This window comes from Martes martes (genome assembly GCF_963455335.1).
Source record: "Martes martes genome assembly, chromosome: 12".
Classification (NCBI taxonomy): domain Eukaryota; kingdom Metazoa; phylum Chordata; class Mammalia; order Carnivora; family Mustelidae; genus Martes; species Martes martes.
The window spans coordinates 75149830-75177078 of record NC_137900.1 but is presented as its reverse complement, the minus strand read 5'-3'; the positions used below and the strand labels follow the sequence as shown (position 1 = coordinate 75177078).

The window sequence follows — 27249 nt, the reverse complement described above, 5'->3', positions numbered from 1 at the left end:
CCTAGCCTACCGTAAGTGTGCACAAATCCCTTATGTCCAACAGCGGTCCGGCAAAACCGCGTGACACCCAGCCTATTGTATAATCAAGTGTGGACCCTCTCCTGTGCCGTATTGAATACTGTACTGAAAGTGATAAACAGAATGGTCGTGTGGGTGCAGAACAGTTGTGAATTTACCGGGTGTCTGCCCCTGTGATTGCCTGGCTGGCTGGAGCTAGAGCTGGCTGCCACCGCCCGGTGTCCTGAGAGAGGATCACACCGCATACTCCCAGCCTGGGGAAAGATCCAAATTCAAAATTTGAAATATGCTTTCCACTGAATGTGTATTGCTTTTGCACCACTGTCAAGTCGAAAGATTATAAGTTGAACCGTTGTTAAGTCGGGGCTGTCTGTACTTGGAAATCTTTATTCCCCGGGTAGTCATGGGGCCAAGACTAAGATGGAATTCCACGCTGACTCTTCCGACCGGGGCCCCTTCTGAAATTACAGACCCTGAGAGGACAACACGATACCCCACAGAGCCTCAGGTAGAAGTCCTTGCTTGACCTTGGGCCATGTACCCGTCACCCTCTAGTAGGTTTGCATGTGTTAGCCTCCCACATCCCTGCTGCGTATCGAAGTAATTGGACCTGGTCATCCGGCTGGGACCCGGCTGTTCATCTCACTGACATTTTAAGCACATTCACTTTTTCCCTTAAAGAAACACAGATGAGGTAAGAGACAGATGAGTTCTTCTCCCTTCCACTTGCTTTTTGAGTTGTGGCAAGTAGGACTGCAAGTTCCTTTATCCAGTCACTCAGTAAAAGTGCCTTGGATGTTTATACTGTGCCTTGACGATATAGGGGCAAATGACGAAGTCCCGCAGCCTGGAAGACAGAGCTGGAACCGTATATAATGACAAATTAACACGGCAGATGTGGGAATGTGCAAGTGTTAGTGGAGCACAGAGGGATTAAATTTTCCACAAGAACGGAGGAATGGGGATGACACCAGGGAGAATATGGGGTTTAAGGTGAGTCTTCAAGTTGGAATGGGTGCTAGCTGGACAGAGAAGGAGACAGGCATTTTCCTCGAAGGGAACATCGTGACTAGGGCATGAAGTAGGACAGGGGACAGCATGTGTGAGAAAGAGTCATCAGCCTCCTGCCTAGAGAATATCGTGTGTGGTTTGGGTTTGAGAACAGTGAGGCTTGGACTAGGGGTTGGCTTAGAGTCAGACTGTTAAGAGGTTTGATGGCAGGTCGAGGTATTTTTGTACTTTTTGTACAAAAAGTACTGTTTGTATTTTGTACTTTTCTCTGTGGGCAGTGAGTAGCTGTTGCAGGTTTTTTTTTTTTTTTAAAGATTTTATTTATTTATTTGACAGACAGAGATCGCAAGTAGGCAGAGAGGCAGGCAGAGAGAGAGGAGGAAGCAGGCTCCCTGCTGAGCAGAGAGCCCGATGTGGGGCTCGATCCCAGAACTCTGGGATCATGACCTGAGCCGGAGGCAGAGGCTTTAACCCACTGAGCCACCCAGGTGCCCCTGTTGCAGGTTTTTAAGGACGGGGTCAGATGTGCCTTTTATCATTCGGCCGTTCCAATTCTGGTTCTCCGTTGTAAATGTCTACTCCCCAAAATGTGGCTTGTCCAGAGGAGGCGATCACATTTTTCTTTCCCTGTAATCTACGATTTATGGTTCTGGTTTAGATGTCTGTGCCACTTGCCATGAACACGCTACCTGCAAGCAAGCTGAAGGGGTGAAGATGTGTGTCTGCAAATACGGATTCGTGGGCAACGGGAGAACTTACTGTATGGGTAAGCTCTGGCTCTTGGGTGAAGTTGGAAAGTGGGGTCAAGTAACTAGATTCTCTAGTGTTAAAGAGCTAATGTCCTTGTGGAGAAGACGTTGCTTTGCTCACCTGTTTTTATTACAAGAAGTTTGTCCATTATAATAGGCCTTTGTTTTATTGGATATAGCCTGTCTGTGGCGTTTGCAAGAAGTATCTTCCGTGTTAAAGGGTCATTGAACTTGAGTCTCTAGAAATTCTCTGGCCCAACACAAATTTGAAATCTGTTTCAAGTCCTGAGTTTAACTTAACAACTTGAGTGAATATTGCCTTCCTTAATTGCTCCTGGTTGTTTCGATGTAAAATGATTTGTATTAGTACCCCGAGGAAAAACAAAACACAATTGCCTATTGGACTTTTTGGCTAATTGATGAACTAGTATCGCTTTGAGTCTTATGTCTCCCAGAATTCATCCTCCAGATTTTTTGGAGTTGTAGCCCACTGGGGTCTTGGGTGGCTTAAAGGAATACAAAGGCCTTTAGGAAGGATCTAAGGTAATTTTTTGGCTTCATGGCCTCCAGTGTGAGACTCGAGCAGTATCTGGGCTCAAGCCCAATTCAGGGAGAGGGAGACTCTCGCGGCACGTTTCTCACACTGTCCTCCCAGCAACCTTGTTATGTGCACTACGAATATTGACAGTTTGCCTTGTGACTGTGCACTGATCGTGTAGACAGCCTTGTGATATCTTTGGGTTTCTTCTTCCTAAAGAGCAGTAACAATTCCCAGTTCCAAAAGTCATATTCTACTTCACAGATACGAGCTCTCACAGTCACACACCATTGCCCATTCCTGTGGGCTGGATTTGTGCCCTCCTTGGACCCTCTCTCTTTGGGATTCTGTCCAGGAGAATTGTGGCTGCCCTGTGGTCTGAGGTTCCTGAGGCATTTCTTGAATCCTTCTCCTCCCACGGCTCGCTAGCAGGGGCTTGGAAGTGAGGTGGGAAATGAGCACGACAAGCCTTCTCTGCTCCCTCCCCGAAGGCAGTCCCCCTCCCGCAGAAGCTCGCCTCACTCTTGATTGCCCCTTGACCCCTGAATCGAAACTTCTCTTAATGGGAGGAAGGGGCTTATTGATTTATGTGGTACTTGCTCTCAGACACTAGACACTGCCCACGCCAGTATGTGGCCTGCTGAGACCACACCACAGGTCACAGGTGACATTACCTGTGTGCCCTGCATGCTGTAACGTGGTCTGCAGTTAAGGGGCCTCAGAAATTTAGAATTCTCTACAAACCCACTGTCCCTTCTGGTGAAGCCTGCTGGGGAGACCTGTCTCAGAAACGCTAGCTGAGGACAGGAATGCAGCATCTTATGGGTGGCTGGATTGGTGTCCGAAAGCCCCGTGCAGGGCTCGTCAGCTGGGCTGGACACTTGGCCAGGCGGTGGCTTGAGGGCTGTCTCTCCCCGCTCCCATGCAGATCACACCATAGACAATATTAACCATGAGCTGTGTTCCATGTTCAGTGACATTTCCAAAAAGATAACACCTGTAAGGAAAATGGGGAGGGAAAAAAAAAAAAAAGGAACGCCAGATTTTGGGAAGGGTACTTTTGAGGCAGCAGGAATTGAGTGCAATTGCGAGAGGCAAACCCATGCTATAGTCAAACACTAAATAACAATCAGAAAAACTCCAGTGCATAAATTGATGACACCCCCACCCCCAAACAAAACAAGCAGCAGCAGAGATAAACTCTGAAAGAATGCATAAGACATTGGTCTCAGGAGTTCTTCTGTTGGTAAGACCAGGCCAGAGTCAGCAGAGGCTGGCCTGCCTGCGTTTGTAAATAGAGTTTTATTAGAAGACAGTGTTACTCATTTGTTTGCTTATGGTCTGTGGCTGCTTTGTGCTCTAAAAGCATGGGTGAGCACTTGCCACTGGAGACGGCCCTTCACAGAACGTTTGCCAAGCCCTGAGCTGCACAACAGAGCCAGAAGGGTAATTTACCTTCATTCGACACCTATGTCCAATGACTGCATTAAAAATGCTCAGGGCAGGCTTCTGCGGACTCGCCCAGCATCCTCTACCTCAGCTCCTTCTCACGGGGTGACTAATATTATTCACATGGGTCGTTGACGATGAGCAGGAGCTGTTCCTGCCGCAATATCAGCTCTGCTCCCGGATGAGGCTTAAGCACTAATTCCATTGCGTTTCCTGGTAACTCAGAAGTAACAAATTTTCCGGTTACTCACTGGATGCAAGATTGTCCTACTCTGCCTTTCAGGAGAAAAGCAAGAGAGTGTGGCTGGCTGAGCTGGAAATGGGGTGCTGCTGGATGTGTTTCTTTCTTTTTTTTTTTTTTTAAAGATTGTATTTATTTATTTGACAGAGAGAGAGAGAGATCACAAGTAGGCAGAGAGGCAGGCAGAGAGAGGGGGAAGCAGGCTCCCCACCGAGCAGAGAGCCGGATGTAGGGCTCGATCCCAGGACCCTGAGATCATGACCTGAGCTGAAGGCAGAGAATTAACCCACTGAGCCACCCAGGTGCCCCTGGATGTGTTTCTTTCACAAGGTCTTTTTGAGTGTGAAGAGACGGAAAAAGAATCACAACCCGCAGCTTGGAAGGCCGAGCTGGAACAGTATATAATGACCGATGAACACGGTCGATGTGGGAATGTGCAACCCCTTCTCCCAATCTTCAAATAAGATGAATATTCAGACTAAGACGCTGGATTTCTCTTGTTTGTGTGTGTGTTTTATTTAAAGATCTTATTTATTTTAGAGAGATGTATTTATTTTAGAGAGATTTATTTATTTTAGAGAGAGCGTGAGTGTGGGGGGATAGGGGGGCGCAGAGGGAGAGAGAAACTTTACCAGAGTCTGTGCCCAACTTGGGGGTCGATCTCATGACCCTGAGATCATGACCTGAGCCTAAATCAAGAGTCGGCTGCTTACCCGATTGAGCGCCCCGGGTGCCCCTCTCTCGTGGCTTTATATATGCCACATATATTATGACTGCGGGGGACCCATGCCCTGTGGTCTGAGAAGCATCATGAGGAGACCCTTGGGATGTTGTCACAGAATAGCAACTCCCAGGTCTGTAGCCCAGGAGGACAGCCTGGGTTATTGGACGTGGTATGGATTGATAGCCCTTTCTGTGTGTTGTCTCAATGTATCAACAGATAAAAACGAGTGCCAGTTTGGAGCCACTGTGGTCTGTGGAAACCACACATCTTGCCACAACACACTCGGAGGCTTTTACTGCATTTGCCTAGAAGGATATCGAGCCACAAACAACAACAAAACATTCATTCCCAATGACGGCACATTTTGCGCAGGTACTCGAGGAGGGGGCTGCGGTGACGGCAGGACAGTGTCTGGCATGTGGAGGAGGGAGAGGGCCGGGCCGGGACAGGGCATGATTTCAGGGAGGGACTTTCCCTGCAGAAGGTCCATGGGGGGAGTTTGGGACACGGGCTGAGTATTAGTGAGTGTTAGGAAACTCCTGTTCCTTCTGTTAGCTAGCGTCATGGCATCGTAATGCTGGGGATGACATTCTCATTTGGGGAGACACATGCTGAAGCATCTAGGGGTATCAGGAGCTATCTAGTGTTATTACGATCTCTAAGGGGTCTTAAGTGACAAACTGTGAGCAGGTGTTGGGGGGTGGGTCTTGGGAGTTCACTGGCATATGCTTTCTGTGTTTCGCTTGTTCTGTGCGTTTGAACATTTTTCTACCAAACAAGGAGGGGCTCTCAGAGATGGTGTTTCTGGAACCCCGGCTGCGGTGTTCTTGTGGTGACTCTGGCACTGCGCACACGGCCCACCAAAGGCCCGGGGGTGGACATTGTGATGTTGGCTTCTGGGAGCTCTGAGTGGTGCCCGGTGAGAGATGGGGCTTGCCTCTCAGAGGAGTCCACCGGGCGAGGAGGGCCATGTTTTCGATCTCAGCCGCTCTGAAGCTTGGGGCACGTGTTGGGTGAATACAGTGGGTGGGCAAAATCCTAATTTTCACGGAACCCTGAAACTCTTGGCCGAACTCCATATTACAGCATGTCATGACATTGTAGCTCTTTGGTTTTCTAAGAAAATCTGGGAACGGTGAGGAAGAGGAAAGGCAGGAATAGACTGTAGGTTCTGCGATGGTTTTGCATAGACTTAATGACTCTGCTTAAAAGCTTTGTGATACTGAAAGGTTTTCGGGGAAAACGGAAAGGAGAACGTTGTTTTATCTCCTTACCCACCAGGAAGCACAGATTCCGATGCTCTGATTCATTCTCCCTCTTGACCTGCACCGAGGTAAAAGAAAAATCCCTCATGGGGTCCACTTGATTTATTCTTGGCATGAATGAAGTGCATTCCCTCAGAGAAAACATTTTATGATATACTGTTGTTTTCGGTAGCAAATGGCTTGTTTTACAATTGCCGAAGTGCAGTGGTGCAGAATTAAATTAGATGTGTTAAAAAAACAACATATCAATTAAAAAAAATTTTTTTTAATTTAAATTCAATTAGCCAAGGTATAGTACATCTTTTTTTTTTTTTTTAGATTTTATTTATTTATTTAACAGACAGAGATCACAAATAGGCAGAAAGGCAGGCAGAGAGAGGAGGAAGCAGGCTCCCTGCAGAGCGGAGAGCCCAATGCAGGGCTCGATTCCAGGACCCTGGGATCCTGACCTGAGCTGAAGGCAGAGGCTTTAACCCACTGACCCACCCAGGTGCCCTACATCATTGGTTTTTGGTATAATGTTCAGTGATTCATTAGTTCAGTGTAACACCCAGTGCTCATCCCATCACCCATTTTTAAAAAACCTGACAAGGTGATGATAGGATGTTCTGTTCATCCAAGATACATTTCTCATGTAGCTCCCTTGAGCCAAGGCGGTGCCAGCGGCCGGTGATAGCACATAGCTAATTTCAGTATAAAGTGTTAGTCATAGGTGAGCAAAGGACACTTAGGGAATCTTGAATCCATGTGGGCTCTTATCTTGGAAGTGGGGAAGGAATCAGGGAACTTTCTGGAGGATGTGATACTGAAAATCGTGTTTTTAAGGCTGCAGGAGTTTGCTGGGGGAAAACTTTTATCACTGTATCTATCACTCACCTTCCCGAGGATGCATCTGACTTAAAAAAAAAATTCGAAGGAGGAGAGAAGAAGGAGGAGGAGAAGAAGAAAGAAATATTTTGTGCAAGGGCCAAACAGATGTCCGTCTAATAAGAACCAGTCTTCCTGGAACAAAATCCTGATCTCGGCTCTTTTCTGTCTTCCACTTGTTGTAATTATTTAGTGACCTTTTTTTTTTTTTTAAAATGAGATATACACATACCATCAGATTCACTCTGTTAAGGTGCTTTTTAGTATATTCACAAAGTTGTGCAACAACTACCACTATCTAGTTTCAGAATACCTCCGTCACTTCAAAAGAAGACCCGTATCTGTGGCCAATCATTCTCGTGACCTCTCCTTTTGAGATCTCTGGTTATCACTTTGTAAAAGCTGATGGGTGACTTTTCTCGACAATATTGAGTGTCTCTTGGTATCACGGTTGCCACAGGAACAGCGGTGGACTGTTCCTGTCCACTGAGGCTTAGCACGTTTTGGGGGATCAGGGGTTATCTGGTGTTTGTCTGGAACCACAGGATGTGAATCCTGGTTCCTGACTTGCAAGAACCCCTGCGACTGGGTGTTGGTTGGACTCTGCAGAGTCCGAGCCAGATTCAGGAGCTGCTTGCCGGTGGGCCTCTTTGGATGTCACCCATGAGAGGGTTCTAGTTCCAGAGAGCTTGCAGATGTCCTGGCTCCAGGGCTGCCCCCAGACAAGTTCTGGGGCTCCTGGAAACTTGGCTGAGGGAGAAGCTCTGTGGCATTTCAAACGTGAGGAGGGTGGGAGAGAGATGATGCTGTTGTGGGAGCAGGCCTGGGGCTGTCATCTCCCTACCAGCACGACTCCAGGGAGGCATGGCCCTACCACGTCTGCTGAGAACTGCAAAATGCGTTTTGTGCGCCTTTGAATTCCCCAGGTGTTGGGAATCCCTCTCTAGTCTGATGGTGACTGCAGCCTTCTTTTCATTCAGCTCCTCTCCTGCAGTATCAAAGGCCTGATACCATTTCTTCTAGAGAAGTGTAACAGCATTTCAGCCTTAACTAGGAAATGGGGAAAAAGGAAGGAAAAATTTTACTCCCCAGAGGGAGTAAATGCGTTGCCATTCATCAGTTTCCAGAACCTTCTGCTCAGAGCCTGTATCACATAGTCTGCCTCTGGTGAAGTAAACACCGTCATTGCTAGATGTAAATCCCTACCCCTGCCAAGACGTCTGTTGGTTTCTCTCCCAGGTCAGGAGTCTGTTCTCCATGTGAGCCTTTGCTCTCAAGCTTCTCAGCTGCCTGTTGTTTCTGGTCCTGGACTGGCCCGCTGCCGGCTCGGACACAATGTGTAGTCCTGCTGGGATTCTGCTCTGTCTGGGGTATCGCCCAGTGGACTTGCCGCTGTCCTGAGGTTCCTCCCAGTGCTCCTTCCAAATGGGATTTTGCTCCCCAAATCCTAATCCTTTGTTTTAGCTGTGTTTTATTCCACAAGTGTCATCTTTTACTACTCTGAAACAAGGAAGCAACAAGGACAGATAAACCTAAGGAAAAGTGGGCTGGGGAGTTACTGCTGCACTCAGCAGTGCATTGCTTGTAACCAACAGCTTCCTCACTATTTTCCCTGTGGAGTCCCCTGGACTTCCGGTTAGTCACGTCTCTAATGGTGGTGGGTGGTGGCTTCAGGCCCCCGCTACTGCTCCAGCTCCCAGGAAGGAGAGAGAGGCCAAAGATTCCAATCAGAAGATGGTTAAACCAAAGCATCCTTCCCTTAAATGCGAGAGCTTTTGATTAAGGCACCGTTGTTTCTCTTTGGGAGTGAAAGGGCATGCCTCAGCTCCCGCACATGTGAACATCTCCCACGCTTCACTCTTTTTTTTTTTTTTTTAAGTTTTATTTATTTATTTGAGAGAGAGATCACAAGTAGGCAGAAAGGCAGGCAAAGAGAAGAGGGGGAAGCAGGCTCCCTGCTGAGCAGAGAGCCCAGCGCAGGGCTTGATTCCAGGACCCTGAGACCATGACCTGAGCTGAAGGCAGAAGCTTAACCCACCGAGCCACCCAGGTGCTCCCACACTTCATTCTTGCCTCTGGCTTCCTCACTCCCTAGGATATAGGGATCCCAGGTTCCTTCCCAAGGCCTTGTTGAGTGTAGTAAAATATGCACACAGGGTTCTTGTTTTGCTCCACTAATTTAAAGTTTTGGGAGGAGTAACTGGGACAGGAGCTTTGAGGCATCTATAAAGTAGATTTTCCTGAGCAAACTAGCAACATTGGCAAGATTGTGAAGGAAATGGATAACCCTTTTAGTTCAGGTTCTTTGCTCATGACCAGTGCCTCTCTAAGCATGATCTTAAATATGGTCTCCTGCTTTATATATATCAACTACACAGATTTTATTATGTGGCTGTACTGTGTTACTTAACTGATTAGTTTCTCCCCTCTTGTGGTTGTTTTCCTGTTTTGTTATATTGTGTGTGTGTGTGTGTGTGTGTGTGTGTGTGTGTTTGCTATCATAAGAAATGCTATAGTGAACATCCTTGTACCTACATCTCTATAGGTAATTATTCCTTGTTATAAATTCTGGAAAATAATTTTTGTATCAAAGGTATACCTACACATTGTTATTTTTCAGTACATTGTGCCAGATTGTCTTCCAAAAAGTTTACACCAATATTCTCTCTCACTAATCATTTCACGAAGGTCTTCATTTCTTCACATCTTTGCCAATACCGGACATTAGCAACCAACGATGTGAATTTAACCGTCTTGATTGTAAATGGATGTTTGTGTCCCTCTGAATAACTGTGGCTTCTTAAGATGCAGGCTTCTTAGCTGAACTTGACATTGAGTAGGCAAGAGGGTAGGAAAAAAGCAGTCATGTTACTTTCCAAGATGCGAGGAAGTCATTTTCGTCTCCCCTGCATGGAGTCGAAGGAACTAGTAATTAGTTGGCTACAGGGAGAAGAACAAGCTGTGAGAGCATTTTCATTTATGTGAAAATTCTTCCATGTACTTTTATCACTGAGTCCGTTCTGAGCCTTTAGGTTTTAAAGGCATCTCCAGGGCAGAGCTTGTGTGTAAAGGGGCGTTCAGAGACTTGCCCCTCGGGCATGCCCGCCAAAGCTAAACCCTTGCTTCTTTGACACTCCTTCTCTAGCTAAGCGTCCTCCAGATGCATTTTCGGATTCTGTCCGAGAGGATTCCGATCCTGGGGGACAAGCCACGGGGCCGCTCCCCAGACCGCAGCCAAGAAACCCAGGAGCGTGTGTGTATGTGTGTGTGGGAGGGCTTGGCTCATGGTCACACTGAGGGTTAGGTGCAGGCTCTGAAGGAGTGGCTTGTGCTCCGGGGAGGACGGGGTCTGTGGAAAGGCAAGGCCCATTCACATATCAGCCAACATGTATTAGGACTTAATTAGCTTCATTTTACAAAAGTGGTTTAGAAAGGTTAAGGAACAGACCTGAGTACATCTAATAAGTAGCAGAGTCGGTTCTCAAGGGTCTGTTTGACTTTCCAGCCCAGGCTATTAGATGGAAAGAGTATATATAGAACATTGGGTCCCTGGGACCAGGTCAGCGTGTCTTGCTCGGCTTTGCCACTTTCTGGCAAGGAATTGTTCTGGCTGTGGATGAAGTTAAATAGTTCGGTATATACAATGGGACCAGGGAAAATTTCCCCCTCAATTAGTTAGGCTTGTTAATAAGGTTGCTCAGTTGCTCAGAACATTTTTCCTTCCCAAGCGAACATGTTATGACCTTGGTAGGCCCCATGGAATCCACCACATGGAGAAGTTATTCTAATGAGCTTACCATGTTTACGTAGCCAAGATTCTAGAATAGGTTAGAAAAGGGACGGTTTGTGAACATTAAGAGGTAGCAGGGCATTAAAAGTCAGAATGACGTCACTGATCTCAGGGATAGATGCTAGGTGCTTCTGGACTTCATGAAGACAATGGGTATCTTTGATACTGTCCGTGGACAAGATGGAATTATTGATTGGCTGATGGTATAATGCGACTGTAACGGGAGACACGGTGTGACCAGTGGTTACGGGTGTGGTCCTGGAGCTACATGCCTGGTTTCCAACACTTAACCTGCGTTGATTTTAGTGTAGTTACTTACCCACTCTGTGCTTCAGCTACTTCTGCTGTAAAATGGGGAGAATAATAGCATCTAGCTCACGGGGTTATTGTGTGGAATAAGATGAAAATAATTAGTAGTAAGTAATGAAGTGTTTAGAACAGTGGCTGGCATGTGCCAGATGACAGACAGGAGTCATCGGGATTAGCGCTCATTATAACAATCATTGTTATTCGGTTGTTGAATGACTGGACACAAAGCAGGCTGATTAATGACTGTGGTGACTCATGCAGAGCTGATCGGTATCTAGAAACTCCGTCTTTTCCCTACCATTGCTACCTAGCCACATTTTTGCCCTGTGGTACTGGTACTGCCTGTTTCTACTGAAAAATCCATTTGTTCCCACTCACTGTCTTCTGAAGAGCCTGGGGCAGACGGGCAGGCTGGAAGATGATTACCGTGACAAAGGTATATGTCCACATTTTACAACACCCTCCCTTGGAATACAGAATCTTGATAAGCTAAAATGATGGATCCCGTTCTAGGAACGCATGCTGGATCCTGCAGGGTCAAAATCATCTCTAAAGTTTGTGCTGGATGGAGATTGATTTTATTTCCTATGCTTTCGATTTTAAGAATCCTTTGTTAACTATTATCCAAAAGCCCATGATTTTATATTAACAGCTGTGGGTTTTTTTTTAAAAGATTTTATTTATTTATTTGAGGCGAGGAGAGAGACAGCACAGAGGGAGAGGGAGAGGGGGAAGCAGGCTCCCTGCTGCGCAGAGAACCTGATGTGGGGCTCGATGCCAGGACCCTGAGATCATGACCTGAGCCAAAGGCAGACACTTAACTGGCAGTTACCCAGGTGCCCTGTTATCAGTTGTTTAACTGAGTTTTTATTGGTTTCGTTTCTTACGTCTTTGTTGTTGTCGTTGTTTTTAATTATGTTTCCCTTCTTGACATTCTTTATTCTGATGTTTTTCACTGGCTTGAATGTTTTTCAAAATCTTTTTTCAGAGAAGAAATGTCAAGGGTTGCCTGGGTGGCTCAGTTGGTCAAGCTTCCAGCTCTTGATCTTGGCTGAGGTCTTGATCTCATAGTTCTCAGTTTGAGCCCCGAGTTGGGCTCTGTGCTGGTTATGGAATCTGCTAAGAAAAAAAGAAAAAAAAGATTAAAAAAAGAAATGTCAATAGTATAATTTCTGAGATCCATCATGCTCTAAAATGTCATACCTTGACTTAAATATAGTACTATGTCTTGCTCCCTTTTCCTTAGAACTCTGTAAATATTCCATTAGTATTCTCAGACAAGGAGTCCTAGGTCAGATTGGTTTTCTTTTCTTCAAGATTACAATTCCTTTCTCTCTCGTTTCATAGATTTTTCTTTTATTCCATGAAACTCAGATGACTCATTCTTCAACATTAACGCCTGTCACTTCAAAAGGTGCTTTGGATGTGAATACATAAGCAGAGGAAATTTTCCCTTTGATATTAATTTTTAATTAAGATTTATTTATTTATTTGAGAGAGAGGGCGAGGGAGAGAGAAAGACAGTGAGCACAAGTGGGAGGGGCAGAGGGAGAGAGAATCTCAAGCAGACTCTGTGCTGAGCAGGGAGCCTGACTTGGGGCTCAGTCCCATGACCCTGAGATCATGACCTGAGCTGAAACCAAGGGTCAGACACTTAAATGACTGAGCCACCGGGTGTCCCCTGCAATTTCTCTTAAGTGAACATCCCATATTTTGGATCTGTCCTTATGTTGTCTATTGTCCTATAGCTTCTGTCCCATATGATTTCCTTTTCTATGTGTTTTTGGCAAATTCTTCAAGTTGGAATTTGCAAATTTATTTTCCAGCAGCAACCAACCTATTATTCAAAGCCTCTATTGGGTTTTTATTTTTGGCATTCACATTTTGTTTTTTCACTTTTGAAAAAGATTTTGTCTATTTATTTGCGAGAGAATAAGAGTGAGAGAGAGAGCATGAGAGGGGAAAGGATCAGAGAGAGAAGCAGACTCCCCACTGAGCAGGCAGCCTGATGCGGGACTCGATCCCAGGACTCTAGGATCATGACCTGAGCTGAAGGCAGTTGCTTAACCAACTGAGCCACCCAAGCGCCCCACCACAGTTTATTTTTAATTTCCAAGTTCTCATTATATTTTTCAGAAGTTCCCCTTTTTTCATTGATTGCAGTATTCTCTCTCTCTTTTTTTTTAAGATTTTATTTTATTTTTTTTTTTTAAGATTTTATTTATTTATTTGTCAGAGAGAGAGGGAGAGAGAGCGAACGAGCACAGGCAGGCAGAGTGGCAGGTAGAGGCAAAGGGAGAAGCAGGCTCCCTGCTGAGCAAGGAGCCCGATGCGGGACTCGATCCCAGGACGCTGGGATCATGACCTGAGCCGAAGGCAGCTGCTTAACCAACTGAGCCACCCAGGCGTCCCTTAAGATTTTATTTTTAAGTAATCTTTACACCCAATGTAGGGCTTGAACTCACAACCCCGAGATCAAGTGTTGCACGTTCTAGCAACTGAGCCAACCAAGCACCTCAACTGCAGTATCCTCTTAATTTCATTTGGACTTCTGCTTCTCTTCATATGTCAAGAGTGTTTTGGTCATCTATTACTGCATAACGGTACTCCCCGCCCCCTGCCCCACCCCCCACCCCATTTAGTGGCTTGTAACAACAGTTTATTATTACTCACAATTCCGTTGTGAGTAGGTGGTTCTCTCACTCATATGGAAACATTCAGCTGGTGGCTGGGCTGGGCTGGTAGGTAAAAGAAGGCCTCTTTCACATTCTAGGGCCTTGATGCTGACTGTCAGTCAGGACACCTTAGTTTTCCAGGGCGCCTCTCTCTTGACGTGATATCTCATCTTTAGGGTGTCCCCTGAGCGACTTCTCTCCCAGGCATGATAGCTTGGATTTCCTTACAGCATGGCCACTGTATGCCAACAGAGGGAGAGACGAAGCTGCCAGTCGTCTCCCAGATCAGGTTCACAAAAGGCACAGCGTTAACTTCTGCTGCATTCTGTTGTCCAAAGCGAGCCTCTAGACCAGCCCACGGGGAGGGGGAATGGATTCCACTTTTGAATCCCCAAGAAATGGCCAACCGTCTTTAGAGACGATCTCTCAGATTTTCCTGGAAGTTGGCCGCGTTAGAGATGTACGTTGATCAGAACTGGTAGCTTGTGTGGGCTCTTTCAGCAGTTACATTAATTACTGCCTCCTAAACAATGATCAGTGAGCGATGAGGAGTTCATTGGTCCAAGACCCAAATGCAAACAAAAAGGAGAATATAGTGAATTTTGATAAAGTCACAAACAAAACTTAAAAGGGCTCTGATATTTTCTTCCTTCTTTTATGAAACTATAGTGTTAGTGGGTTTTAGAAAACAAAACAAAACAAAATGCTCTTCATCTGGTAGAATGGAATATCGGCCACTTGATAGTGGTCCTTCCAAAATTACCAGCCTTTGAAATCCCAGAGCTGGGTAACAGCCAGGTTTTCCTCAGTCTTTGCTATTGCCTGTTCTTGGCCCCGCTGCCCCCTGCCCCCCACCATGGTTCTTGCACGTGTCCTGGGAATAGTCCCATTTCACGAAAGGTTTTTTTGTTTGTTTTGTTTCGTTTGGTGAAATTGGTGTGTGTGTGGCTCTGATGGCATTCCTACAGTTTTTATTTTGTTCTCTAAGTCATTTCTGGGGGGAAAATCCGCTAACTGGCAGAGAGGTTTCTTCTCTGGTCTCTGAATTACTATGCGGTTTTTACTGCTGTACCTGATACTTTGGGCTGTCTTTAGTCTAGGAGAAAAGTCTGCCAAGGGGCATGTATTTTTCTTCTTGAAGCTTGTCTTAAGTTCTTGTAATCTTGATAAAATAAGTGAGACACTTCTGAATTTTCCTCTTATTACCTGACTTACCCCGTGGTCATGAGCTAGGAAGCATTTTTCACTCTGGTTTAAATTGTTTTATATTTGGAGTTCTACTTCAGGTTTTCTTTCGTTCTTTCTTTCTTTTTTTTTTTTTTAAAGAGAGGGGCAGAGGGGAGAGAGAGAAAGTCTTAAGCAGTCTCCATGCCCAGCAAGGAGCCTGACAAGGGACTTGATCTCATGACCTTGAGATCACGACCTGAGCCAAAACCAAGAGTCGGACACTTAACAGACTAAGCGTCCCAAGGACCCCATCCTTCAGGTATTTTCAGGTATGAGGTATGAGGTAGAGGCCATCCTTATTTTGTAGTGATTGAATTTTTTTCAGCATGCTTCTCTAGGGCTTTTTATGTTGGGTGTCAGAGAGTTGGTGATAGTTGTTGGTTTTTGTAAATTCCCAAAACAACATTGACAAGGATTTATTGAGCACCTTTTAGTACCAGTGGCATAAAGAAAGGGTATATGAAAAGAGCCTTTGAGGAATGAAATAAAACTCATGATGCCCTTGCAAACAAATGCATCCATTTTTGCAAGGGTAGATTGAGAATGTGAGAAATGGCTCTTCCAATGCCCCTGTGCCCCTGTGTTTCCCTTTTTTTGTTTTTTCTCTCCCTTCTTATATCTGGGTCTCAAGACATAGATGAGTGTGAGGTTTCCGGCCTGTGCAGGCAAGGAGGACGGTGTGTGAACACTTACGGAAGTTTCGAATGCTACTGTATGGATGGATACTTGCCAGAGAATGGGCCCGAGCCTTTCCACCCGGCCAGAGACACCACGTCATGCACAGGTGGGTGTCTGCCAAAGAAGGGAGCTTTCTGAAAGTGGGATTCTGCTCTCAGATGACTTTCTTCTGCTCAGAGCCTGTGTCCGTGGGGCCTGTGTTGGGGATATGAGTGGAGATTATCTGTTCCTTTGCACATCTGTACAACCTATTAAATAAAGTCAATATTACAGGGTAAAAGGGGCTAGCTATCTTAGATTTAAAAAAAAAAAAGCTACAATTGGTTAACTTCCGGGATTTTTAGCAGTTAGTAGATATTCTCCCACGAAACATGATTTTATATAGTAAACATAGCTGCCCTCTTAAGGACCAGCAATAGAAAAATGACTCTGAAAATTACAGAGCCTTGTATATCTGAAGGTGTTTTGCAATTCAAATGTTTTACTTCACTGGGTTAGGCTTCTCTTTAACTAGTGTGAATTAGTGAGGGTTGACTGCCAAATCCCATCAGCTTTGCGTCTGTGTCGATGCCATTACTGATGGAAAGCCAGAAGATTGAATAGAGACAGTCACTGGAAACATGCCCAGAAGTCAAAATGGAAATGAACCAGTCTATGTAAAATATTGCTCAGATGTGTGTGCGGGGAGGGGAAAGGGGACGATGGGGTAGAGGTGGAGAGAGATGATGATGAGTTTTGTAAATTCATATTCACATAGTAATGAATTTGACGTTAATTTATTTTCAGAAATAGACTGTGGCCTCCCTCCTGAGGTCCCAGATGGCCTTATCGTCGGGAATTACACTTCTAGGCTTGGCAGCCAGGTGCGTTATGCTTGCAAAGAAGGATTTTTCAGTGACCTGGAAGATACAGTTTCAAGCTGCACAGCTTTGGGCACGTGGGAGTCCCCAAAGTTACGTTGCCAAGGTGAGTTTTCAAAAGGTCCAGGATCCCAGCTTCTGTCGTTTTGAGATTGTTTTCATGTTTCTCTCGGAATTTCTCTTTAGGGTGGTGAATGAATTAAATGGATCCGGTAAGTCCCTGTTGTCTCTAGGAGGCATTCTAGTTGATTCTCTTGGTATTTTCAGGAATAGTTATTGGCAAATCATGACAATTCCATCTTTTATTCTTCTACGTTTGTAAGTGAGGTTTCTCGTGATCAATCCACTTGGTTAATACTTTCAGAACAAAAAGTTAAATAATAGTGTTGACTTTGAGTATCCCTATTCATGACTTTCATGGCAGTGGTTTTAGTTTTTCATTATGCGTTTGTGGTCTTGGCTCTTTGACGTGGATTTCTACTTATATTATATTCTTATGTACGCTGACCCAGCACCATGTGCCAAGTGCTGTTCTAAGTACTTTATATCGATAGACTCAATCAATCCTTACAGGATCCCTAGGAGTATGTACTATTATTATCCCATTTTATAGATGAGGAAAGTGAGGCATGGAGAAATGAAGTAATCTGTTCAAGGTCATATAGCTAGTGATAGAGCTGAACTTGAACACAGAAATTCTGGTTTCAGAAGTTGTATTCTTTTTTTTTTTTTAAAGATTTTATTTATTTATTTGAGAGGGAGAAAGAGAAGGCTCATGTGTGTGCGTCGGGGGGAGAGGGGCAGAGCGAGAGGGAGAGAGAATCTCAAACAGACTTTGTGCTGAGCTCAGAGCCTGACACGGCGCTTGATCCTAGGACACTGAGATTATGACCTGAGCCAAAACCAACAGTCCAATGCTCAACTGACCAAGCCACCCAGGTGCCCCTGGCATGACATAATCTTAAAGAAGCCTCTATCTAGTCTCACTCTACTGAGGCTTTAAAAATCAGAAATGAGTTACATTTATTACATCTTTTAGATATGTTCAAGTGATCATATACATTTCTGCTTTAACCAAGTCATATGGTAAGTTTATATTTTTAGATTTCCTGATAATGATCTTATGTACTAATATCTGGAATGGAGCCTTCTTTCTGGGTCTTCGATTTTTTTTATTTTTATCTGGATTATATTTGCTAAACTTTATTTAGAAATTTTACATTAATATTCAGAAGTGAGGTTGGTTTATTTTCTTTTTTCTATGCCATTGTTGTTGGGTTTGGTGTCAATATTATTCTAAATTTTAAGAAAAGAATGTGAAAAAATTTCTCTCTTTCTTCCTTCTCCGGACTACTATAAATAGAATTTTTAAAGGCTTGGGAGATTTCACTTGTGAATTATCTGGATGTGGCTTTTTTAGAGAGGTAGTCCTTGGGCTATTTTAAAAAACCTTATACCTACAGGTCTAAGTTTCCTATCCTTTTTGGGGTCCACTTTGGTGATTTACATATTCCTAGGAAATCATTGATTCTATCCAGATTTTCAAACTTATTTGTGGAGAGAAGTAGAAAGCACTCATATTTATAATTTTCTGTAGTTATAGTTGTTTGTAAGTGAAATATTGGAAACAACCCCACATGTCTATCAATGGGAGATCAATTAAATAAATCATGGCATGTACATGAAATGGAATATTATGTAGCCAATAAAAATTACATTGGAAAATAATATTTATTGACATAGGTTAGGCTTAACAGTGTATTACTGAATTATCAATTATATGAATAACATCACATTAATTTTGAAAAAGCTCATATGCACATATATGCTCATGAAAGTTTAGAAGGTGATACATCAAAATATTAACAGTGGTAACTTCCACTGGGGGGATCCAGGATGATTTTCATATATTATATTCTTTCTTTATTGAAAGAATTTTAAATGCCTTAGATAAAGTAACAAAGCTGTTTTCCATTTTGGAAAAAAGGAAACAGTTTTCATTGAATTTACTGCATAGATAGGAACTCCCAGTGATGTGTTTGGCTAAGTTAATTCTTTTTTTTTTTTAAGATTTTGTTTATTTGTTTGACAGAGAGAGAGATCACAAGTAGGCAGAAAGGCAGACAGGGAGAGAGGGGGAAGCAGGCTCCCCGCAGAGCAGAGAGCCCGATGTGGGGCTCGATCCCAGGACCCTGGGATCATGACCTGGGCTGAAGGCAGAGGCTTAGCCCACTGAGCCACCCAGGCGCCCCTGGCTAAGTTAATTCTTGTGCTGTTCTGATTTGCGATTCAGGCTCTAAACACATTTTTTTTTTTTAAAGATTCCACCTATTTATTTGACAGACAGAGATCACAAGTAGGCAGAGAGGCAGGCAGAGAGAGAGGAGGATGCAGGCTCCCTGCTGAGCAGAGAGCCCGATGCGGGGCTCGATCCCAGGACCCTGGGATCATGACCCGAGCCAAAGGCAGAGGCTTTAACCCACTGAGCCACCCAGGTGCCCCTCTAAACACATTTTTAATAGTTAATTGTCATCTTGGGGGTTAAGAAATTCTAAAAGTACATTTTAGTTCTCACATTATCTTTCAGTGGATCAATTAAAATGCAGAACTTGGATTAAAGTGTACCCTAATGCATATCAAAGAACTCCCAAAGGATTTATATAGGAAAACCCAAATGAAAGAGTTTGTGTGACTTTGAGAACTAGTAGTCATCTGGATTATTGGGCTGAGAATGGGGAAAGTTAATTTGGAGGAGAGTACTTGTTACATTCTCCAAAGAACTGTTATTTGGAAGATCTTCACTTCTTTTCTCCCTCCTCTAATAACGGCTCCGTCTGCCTGCTGACACCCTCCTTCTCTTCCCCCGTGTCACCACATGGCCACTAGCTTCTCAAGGCTGCGTCTGCTCTTCTGAGCGCCCCTTCTTACTTACCCTTCCTCATCCCTGGGACTCCAGAAGCCCGGCCGCGGGCCAGCTGGCACTGCATTTTCAGCTCTGAGGTATAAAGCCATCGGAATTGGGAATTCCACTGACAACTCTAGCAAACTGTGAACTTGCATGTTGCTGAGGAACAAGTACTTGGTAAGGGAGCAGCTGTGTGTCACGGACCCAGCTTTTGTGTCCGACTTCACAGACTTCCCCATCAGAGAAGGCACAGTTGGTGGACCCCGTTGTTTGCCTTCTCTGTGTCCCTGGAGGCTGTGCCACCGTGGCCCGGACCCCTTGACATGGGTCCCCCTCCGAGCGAGCCTCAGAAGTGAGCGCTGGAAGTGAGGAGGAGAGCTCCTAATGCCCAGGGCTTCTGTGGCTCCCTCTTCTGATTTAGGGAAGGGTTTATGGAAACATCAGTCCCCCATGTCCATCAGCTCTCTAGAGAAGACAGTGTCAGTCTCTGGTTTGTGCTTCCTATTATTTTACTAGGACTTTTTTAATCTTCAGAAAAGATGCAAGTTTGTATGTGGGAGCCTAAAGAAATTAAATTTTTAAAAATTCAGCCAAGCCAGAAGCAAAGTGAAGGAATCTCTTCAACTGTGTTGTCATCGACAATCAATCGAGAGCCCAGGTCTGATGCTAGGTATGCTGTAGCCCTTGTGACTAAGACCATCGGGGGTCTGGGAGAAGAGCAAACACAGGTCCATCATGAACTATGATGTAATGGTGAACTCCTACGTATTATGTGAGAAGCATGAATAAATGCTAAGTGTTCTCATGGGAAGGAGGATGGTTCTGGAGAAGAGGTGATGTGTGCTCTTCCCTTCATGTAGTTTGCTTGCTGTGTAAGAGTGTGGTGAGGACTGGTTTATAGTGGAGGTAGACCAGTTGGAGGGTTGTGGGGAAAAAAATCTGTCTTCTAAGACAAAATCCAAACTGCTAACCATGGCCTCTGAAGCCATCAGGGTTTTTGGCCTTTTTGGCTTCTCTACAGGTTCCATTTGCCATCATTCTCTCCCAACCAAAAGGCCAAGCTTTTATCAACCTCAGGGCTTTTGCACATGCTTCTCCTGTTACTTATAATACTGGCCAACCAGTATAAAAAAAAGTATAAAAACTTTTTTTTATTGTGATAAAATACACATGATAAAAAATTGACCATTTTCACCACTGATAAGTATACAATTCAGTGACATTAAGTACATTCACGGTGTTGCCCAACCATCACTGTTATCTATCTCCAGAATGTTTTCATCATTCCAAACAGAAACTCTGTACCCATTAAACAATAACTCCTCCCTCCTATGTCTCCCAGCCCCTGGTACCTCTGTTCTACTTTCCGTCACTGTAAATTTGTGTTCTAGGTACCTCATATTTGTGGACTCGTACGATATTTGTCTTTTTATGTCTGGCTTATTTCGCTGCGCGTAACGTCTTCAGGATTCATCCATGTTGTAGCAGGTGTCAGACCTTCATTCTTATTTAAGGCTGAGTAATATTCCATTCTGTGTATAGACCACATTTTCCTTGTTCACTTGTTTGTTCATGGAGTCTCCCTGTTCTTGGCATAGCAAGGGCCTTCTTGTCTTTCAAGTTTCAGCTTCGGTGTCACCTCTGACAGCATTCTCTGTCTTAGTCCCCAGTATGCAAGCACATTATTTATGACCATTTTTGTGGTCTATGTCACTCCTACTGGACTGTGAATCTAAGAGCCCCGTGACCGTGGAGTTTTGTTCAGCACGATCTCTCCAGCACCTGGCACAGGGCCCAGCATACCTAAGAGCATACCTAAGTCCCATGGAAGCACTCCGAATCCTCTTCAAAAGGTGGCACAGTCCATGGTGGGCATCGAGTTGGCTCCCGGACTGCCATCCAGCCTATCCTGGGCTAAGCCTTGCTGAAACCCGGGCCTCCTCTTTGGTTTCAGTTCTCAAGCTTCATGTCTTTTCCTGATGCCACGTCTTCTGGCTTTGTCTTCCATATCTTCACGTGTGCTTCTCACTTGGCGTGACCTCTCAGTGCAAGCCAGGCCTTGGACTGACTCCTGGTTTTCCCCATATCCACACAAGTGGCCCTCCAAAGAGAGCGGTCCAGCACCGTGGGCTGCTGGCAGAGGCAGAATTTCTCCTGTGAGTTGGTGAATGAGGATGGGACGTGGTTTCTAAAGTCTATGAATAACAGAGCCTGATTTCTCCAAAGGTGGCCAGCACTTTAAGGTGGACAAGGTTTTCTGTAAACATTGTCTTATCTGATTTCTAGAAATGCCTTCTGAGGTGGTTAATTGGTTATTTCTCATTTCACATATATTCTATTGACAATGCATAGGGGGTGTTCTTTCCCATTCTCACCAGAGAGAAAGTCCCTTACCTTGTGTCACTAGTTTATGTATCAAGATGAGAACCCAAAGCACTTTCTAGAAGGCAGAGTCCTTGTTAGAATCAACCCTTGTGAGTGCTGGAGGTGGGAGGCGACGAGGAAAAGCTGGAGGCCCTGGGAGTCCAAGGTGTGGGCCAGGACCCGCCCTGAAGAATATGTATTACTGTGGAGTCAACTCATCATCTTTTGAGGTTCTCGTAGTAGAGCCCCATCTCATCTCTGCCAAGTTGAGAGTATTTGACAACGTTTTGATGTAAGTTGGACCACAAATTAGGGCATTCAGGTGAGGGGCGGTGGACAAGTTTTGTTGCACTACTCTCTCAGGATTTTCAGTCAGGCTGGGGCGAAGGTTCACATGGAGGCCCAGCAGGAACTAGTGCTCTGATTGACTCGTGGTGCCTGCCGTGGGGGAGGGTGGACACAGTGGCAGCCACGTATCTTGTGTTTATCTTCTGTGTTCCAGGTAATTGCTTGAAATGGATTTTGGGCACCTCACCACATACCGATCTTTTCAAACATTTAGGAAGACCGCATTGATTTCCTGCCTGCACACAACAAATCTCTTGTGTTATCCTTTTGCCGTGTAAATGCCACTAAAATATATCCCTTACAAATGTTCGGAGTCACTGGAGTGTGCAGAATGAACGATGACACTGGTTATGAGACTGCCATGGGGTGGGGAAGTGGGAGCTTTAGAATCGGAAAGACTTGTGTGAGTTTTGGCCGAACCACTCGGGAGTTCCGGAACTAGCTCTAAACTTCTCTCAACTCATTTCCTTCTGTAGAAGGGGATAAGATTGTTTCCATCCTGTAGAACTGCTATGAAGATTTAATGAGAAATAATGGTAGAAAGCACTCGGTGCTGCCAGATACATATTCATCATTTTAATGAGAGGGTTCATGATCTAGCAGGGAGTGGCAGGTAGTGTCTCTTACAAAAATGTCAGATCTTTGCGAAACTTCTCACCATAGAAGGGAAAGGTCTAAAATTCTTCAGTTTTCACATTACCTAATTTATTAGTTTTCAGTTCAAGTATTCGGCCTACAAGTAGAGCATTAAAATGAAGAGTTTTAATGTTACTTTTGGAAAAAAAGAAAGATTCATGTGCGGTTCAAAGCATCAACAGCCATTATCACCTCTACAAATGAAAGATCCTTACAGGAGAGACATTGAGAAACTCTTTTTTTCTTTCCAGCACTCATGCTTTCACCTATCCTGTCACCCCTGCAGTTTCTGGAGTCTTCAGATTCTAGCTGTTTTCATACCAGATGCTATTTGTTGACAATAAGTGTTGTTACGTGAAATGGAATTTTTTTTTTTCTTCTTCCAAGTGAGCTTTCTCTATGAATATGATCTAAAGGAAATGCATTGTTCATCAAGGCTAAAGTTCATGGAAGACTTGGGAATACAAAATACATCAAAAAGTTATTATTATTATTTTTTTCTACTGCCTTAAGGGCGAGTGGACTTTTTGGTACTAATGAGCTCATTAGCTTAGTCACCGCAGTTAATAAGCTCTCCTTGAGAATGTGCTTCGTGGCATCGTACAACCCTCCCATTTTCCTTTGATGATCGTAATAACATTTTCTAAATGCAAGTTGCCACATACCGAGATGCTAGATTCCAACCCCCCACATTGATGATACTTGGAATTCAGAGCTCAGATGATCCTGGAAGGAGGCTCTAACTACATGTGGCCAAATTACGAACATGGCATAAAATACGTGAAACTTCATGGTAAGGTTACATTTATTCAGCCCCATTCCTTAGGCCGTATTTCTTACCGGTACACGTCACAAAGAGTAATATTCATAGGAATATTAATAACTCACATGACTGCAGGGGGTAGTCTAAAAATGTGGGATGTAGGTATAGCCCATGGAGAGCTTACCATGAAGGGAGGGAAAGGGACATTTTTCCAAATGAAGCAGATGAAGACGATGAAGGTCTAAGTGCTGAATTATCTGATCCAGAACACGAGTATAGTGGAGACTCTGGTGTTAATCTGCCTGACCGTTGGACCCTTCCAACCTGCCCCACCCCACCGATTTCTAGGTGATCTGTAATTCTGCTTTGACTCTACGGCACAACAGGGACATTTCTGTTATTGTTGTGTAAATGAAAACTGACTTTAATATGATTTTCTTCAGTTTTCATGCTTGTTTCTATTCCTCTGCCAGAGCTTTCCAGCTAGTAGTTTATTTCTCTGGAAAGACTTTTCTTGAGTCAATATCAGCCTGTGGAGTAGGTCTATCATTCATTCCCCTGGCAGCTGGCAAGATGTCTGCCTCAATTTATGGACGTTATTGGTCTTTTTTTTTTTTTTTTTTTCTTTCTCAGCTTGGTATTTATTGCTCTCTAAAACAGTCTTAGATGAAGCCTTATATTACTATGTTATTTCTGAAATCAATCACATTATTGTGCTGATGTTTCTAATGAGAAACTGCCAATGGGGATGATACCAGTGATACAGCCCGTTGATTAGAAGTTGTAAATTGCCGGGGCGCCTGGGTGGCTTAGTGGGTTGAGCCTCTGCCTTTAGCTCAGGTCATGATCTCAGGGTCCTGGGATCGAGCCCCATATCGGGCTCTCTGCTCAGCGGGGAGCCTGCTTCCCGCTCTCTCTCTGCCTGCTGCTCTGCCTACTTGTGATATCTCTCTCTCTCTCTGTCCAATAAATTAATAAAATTAAAAAAAAAAAAAAAAAAAAGAAGTTGTAAATTGCCGATACCTTTCATCAAACAGTTTTCCTTCTGGAATGTTTTCTTGGGTTAAATATTAAAGCTAGTAGTGTAGATAAACATTTTTACCTTCAAGATAGGAAATGGAATTACAGTATGAATGTGGTCCTTGAAACGGGCACAGCACTGTTCCCCCCACCCCATTTTGAAGTTGATTATTTGAATGAAATCAAAGGTAGTGAGACGGTAAGGAAAAATTCCCCACCATGGGGGCACCTGGGTGGCTTAGAGAGTTAAACATCTGATTCTTGTTTTCCACTTAGGTCATCTCCCAGGGTGGTGAGATCTAGCTCCACATCAGGCTCCGTGCTTGCGTTCGGGGGGAGTCAGAGGGGAGTCTGCCCCTCTGCCTCTCCCCCTACTTGTGCGCTCACACTCTCTCTCTCAAATAAATAAATCTTGAAAAAAATTCCCAGCATGTTCATAATTAGTTGACTGTATTGCTGACACATCTCCAAACGTTGTTCCTTCATAATATAATTAGCCAGAGAAATGTGTGCCTAAATGAACACCCCTAATGCATATCTAATGCAGATTTGTGCTCCTTATTTTTTTCTTTCTTTTGGTTATAAACTGTTTTTTGTGTTTTTTTTTTAAAGATTTTATTTATTTATTTGACAGAGAGACCACAAGCAGGCAGAGAGACAGGAGGAAGCAGGCTCCCCGCTGAGCAGAGAGCCCGATGCGGGGCTCGATCCCAGGACCCTAAGATCGTGACCTGAGCCGAAGGCAGAGGCTTTAACCCACTGAGCCACCCAGGCGCCCCTAAACTGTTTTTTTAAATGGCTTAGTTTCTTGTGATAGTGAGAACTTTGGGCATTTCGTGGAGGACCATATTTTTCTTACTACCTATTGCAGCCTCCGTTGGATTGATTTTGGAGTCTTTCTTAATGGTGGCCATCTGCTTTCTTGGGTACCGCTTAGTCTGAGTAGAAGTGGCAGAGGCTGCCATCTCTCTAAAGCATGATGGGAATATCTGTGACAGGGCCATATGCCAGGCCAGACCCAGGCCAGAACCCTGTTATGGGGTTAAACATCAGTACTAAGAAGGCTCCAGGGTATCACACAGATGTAGGGTTAAGTCTGTTTCCAGCAGCTATCTTGCTCTGGGAAAGCTGTGGGAGACAAGATTTGGAAGAGGGAGTTGTTACAGAACTCTTCCATACTGATTTGAATGCTTCATTATGCAATCTTTTCTCCTGAGGTTTTAGCTAACTTCTCAGCTCAGTCCTATTCAGGGCCTAGACTGGACCCCTTCATTGTGAGGGTCCCCAGATTTAATGGACCTGGACTTTGGGGTCATATATCCCACGGATTGAGTACTGGCTCTGTCTTTTATTGGTGGTGGACTTTTGAACATGACTTAAGCTCTTAGGAGCTCTGAGGGGCTCTTAGGCTCCATAATTCATATCTTTAAACTTCATGAGGAAAAAACCATCTACCTTGCAAGGTTTTCTTTGACGAATAAATGAGATAGTATATATTTAATAGACATGTTTAGTAGGACTTTGATGAATGCTATTATGATTAAAATGATTGAGGTTCGGGGCACGTGGATGGCTCAGTGGGTTAAAGCCTATGCCTTCGGCTCAGGTCATGATCCCAGGGTCCTGGGATCGAGCCCCGCATGGGGCTCTCTGCTCAGCGGGGAACCTGCTTCTTCCTCTCTCTCTGCCTGCCTCTCTGCCTACTTGTAATCTCTGTCTGTCAAATAAATAAATAAATAAATAAATCTTAAAAAAATAAAATAAAATGTTTGAGGTTTGAACAACATTCCCAGAATTCCCCGGTACAACACTGATACTAGTTTTTGTGAGTCTTTTATTCCACTTTCATCTACGTGGCGTTTGGTAGGTGTGAGTTCCCTCTGTTGGATAACAAATGTAAAGGTAATGTGTACCTGTCTTGTTATTTATACTTACAATTTCCTGATGCCTCTTTCTTTTCTTAGGGGCTGTTACTCATATCAAAGGAACATTTGTTACATCTCAAACAATGATAAAGCAGTGGCAAGCTATTGATGAACAATTATTTATTTTATTTACTATGCAAAATGTATTATTTTAAGTAGGCTTTGTGGGAGTACAGGAGATGATCAAATAAAGATTCTGTTCTTTCCAGACTGACCATATATTTGGGAAGACATAATATATTCAGAGAAAGACATTAAGCCCTCAAGCATGTGATGATAAATGGTAGCTATTCCTACTAGTATTTAATTTAGGTTCTGAGCTGAGCGTGTGCATAAAACTCAAACTTGGAAGCTTGTAGAAATGTGGATGCCAAGAACCCAACTCCGTACTACTGATTTGGAAGACTTATCTGGGTAAGGGGAGAGGCTGTGCTTTCCAAGTTCCCTAGGCAGTTCAGATGTACAGCTGCTGTTTAGAACCATGTGTTTAATCCAAGTCATGCTAGAATCCACTCTATCTCTCACCAAGGGACTATCCATCTTGAGTAGCTATGGTATGGGAACTCACCAAGTCATGGTTGCCCACCACTGGGCATCTCCCTGAGTCTCTGAACTGTAGTCCCCAGAGAGTGAGCTACTGATCTCTCATCAACTCCCAAATTAATATTTTTGGTATGAATTTTTAAAAATCATATTTTTACATGCCTTCCACTATTCTTAGTCACGTCCAAAGATGGAAGCCAACATAGGTATCTTCTGTACTCTTATACCTTTAGAATCTGTGCTTCTCCCTTAACCCAATGATCTATCACTAGGTTCCTTGCCAAACCTCTCCAATGTGCTGTTTAGAATTCCAGCTTCAAGGTCCATAAACCTACATAAACCCT

At 44.2% G+C, this 27249-nt stretch overlaps 1 protein-coding gene across 1 annotated transcript in view; it reads left to right on the top strand.

The window, feature by feature from the left end:
* Window positions 1–1736: 1736 nt before the first annotated feature.
* Window positions 1737–27249, top strand: part of SUSD1 (sushi domain containing 1) — a 116537-nt gene continuing 91024 nt past the window's right edge. The window contains exons 1-4 of the mRNA XM_080820135.1: window positions 1737–1795; window positions 4947–5102; window positions 15495–15647; window positions 16328–16507. Of these exons, the coding sequence (XP_080676261.1) occupies window positions 1744–1795; window positions 4947–5102; window positions 15495–15647; window positions 16328–16507 (541 nt within the window). The 5' untranslated portion in view covers window positions 1737–1743. The remainder of the gene's footprint in view (window positions 1796–4946; window positions 5103–15494; window positions 15648–16327; window positions 16508–27249) is intronic.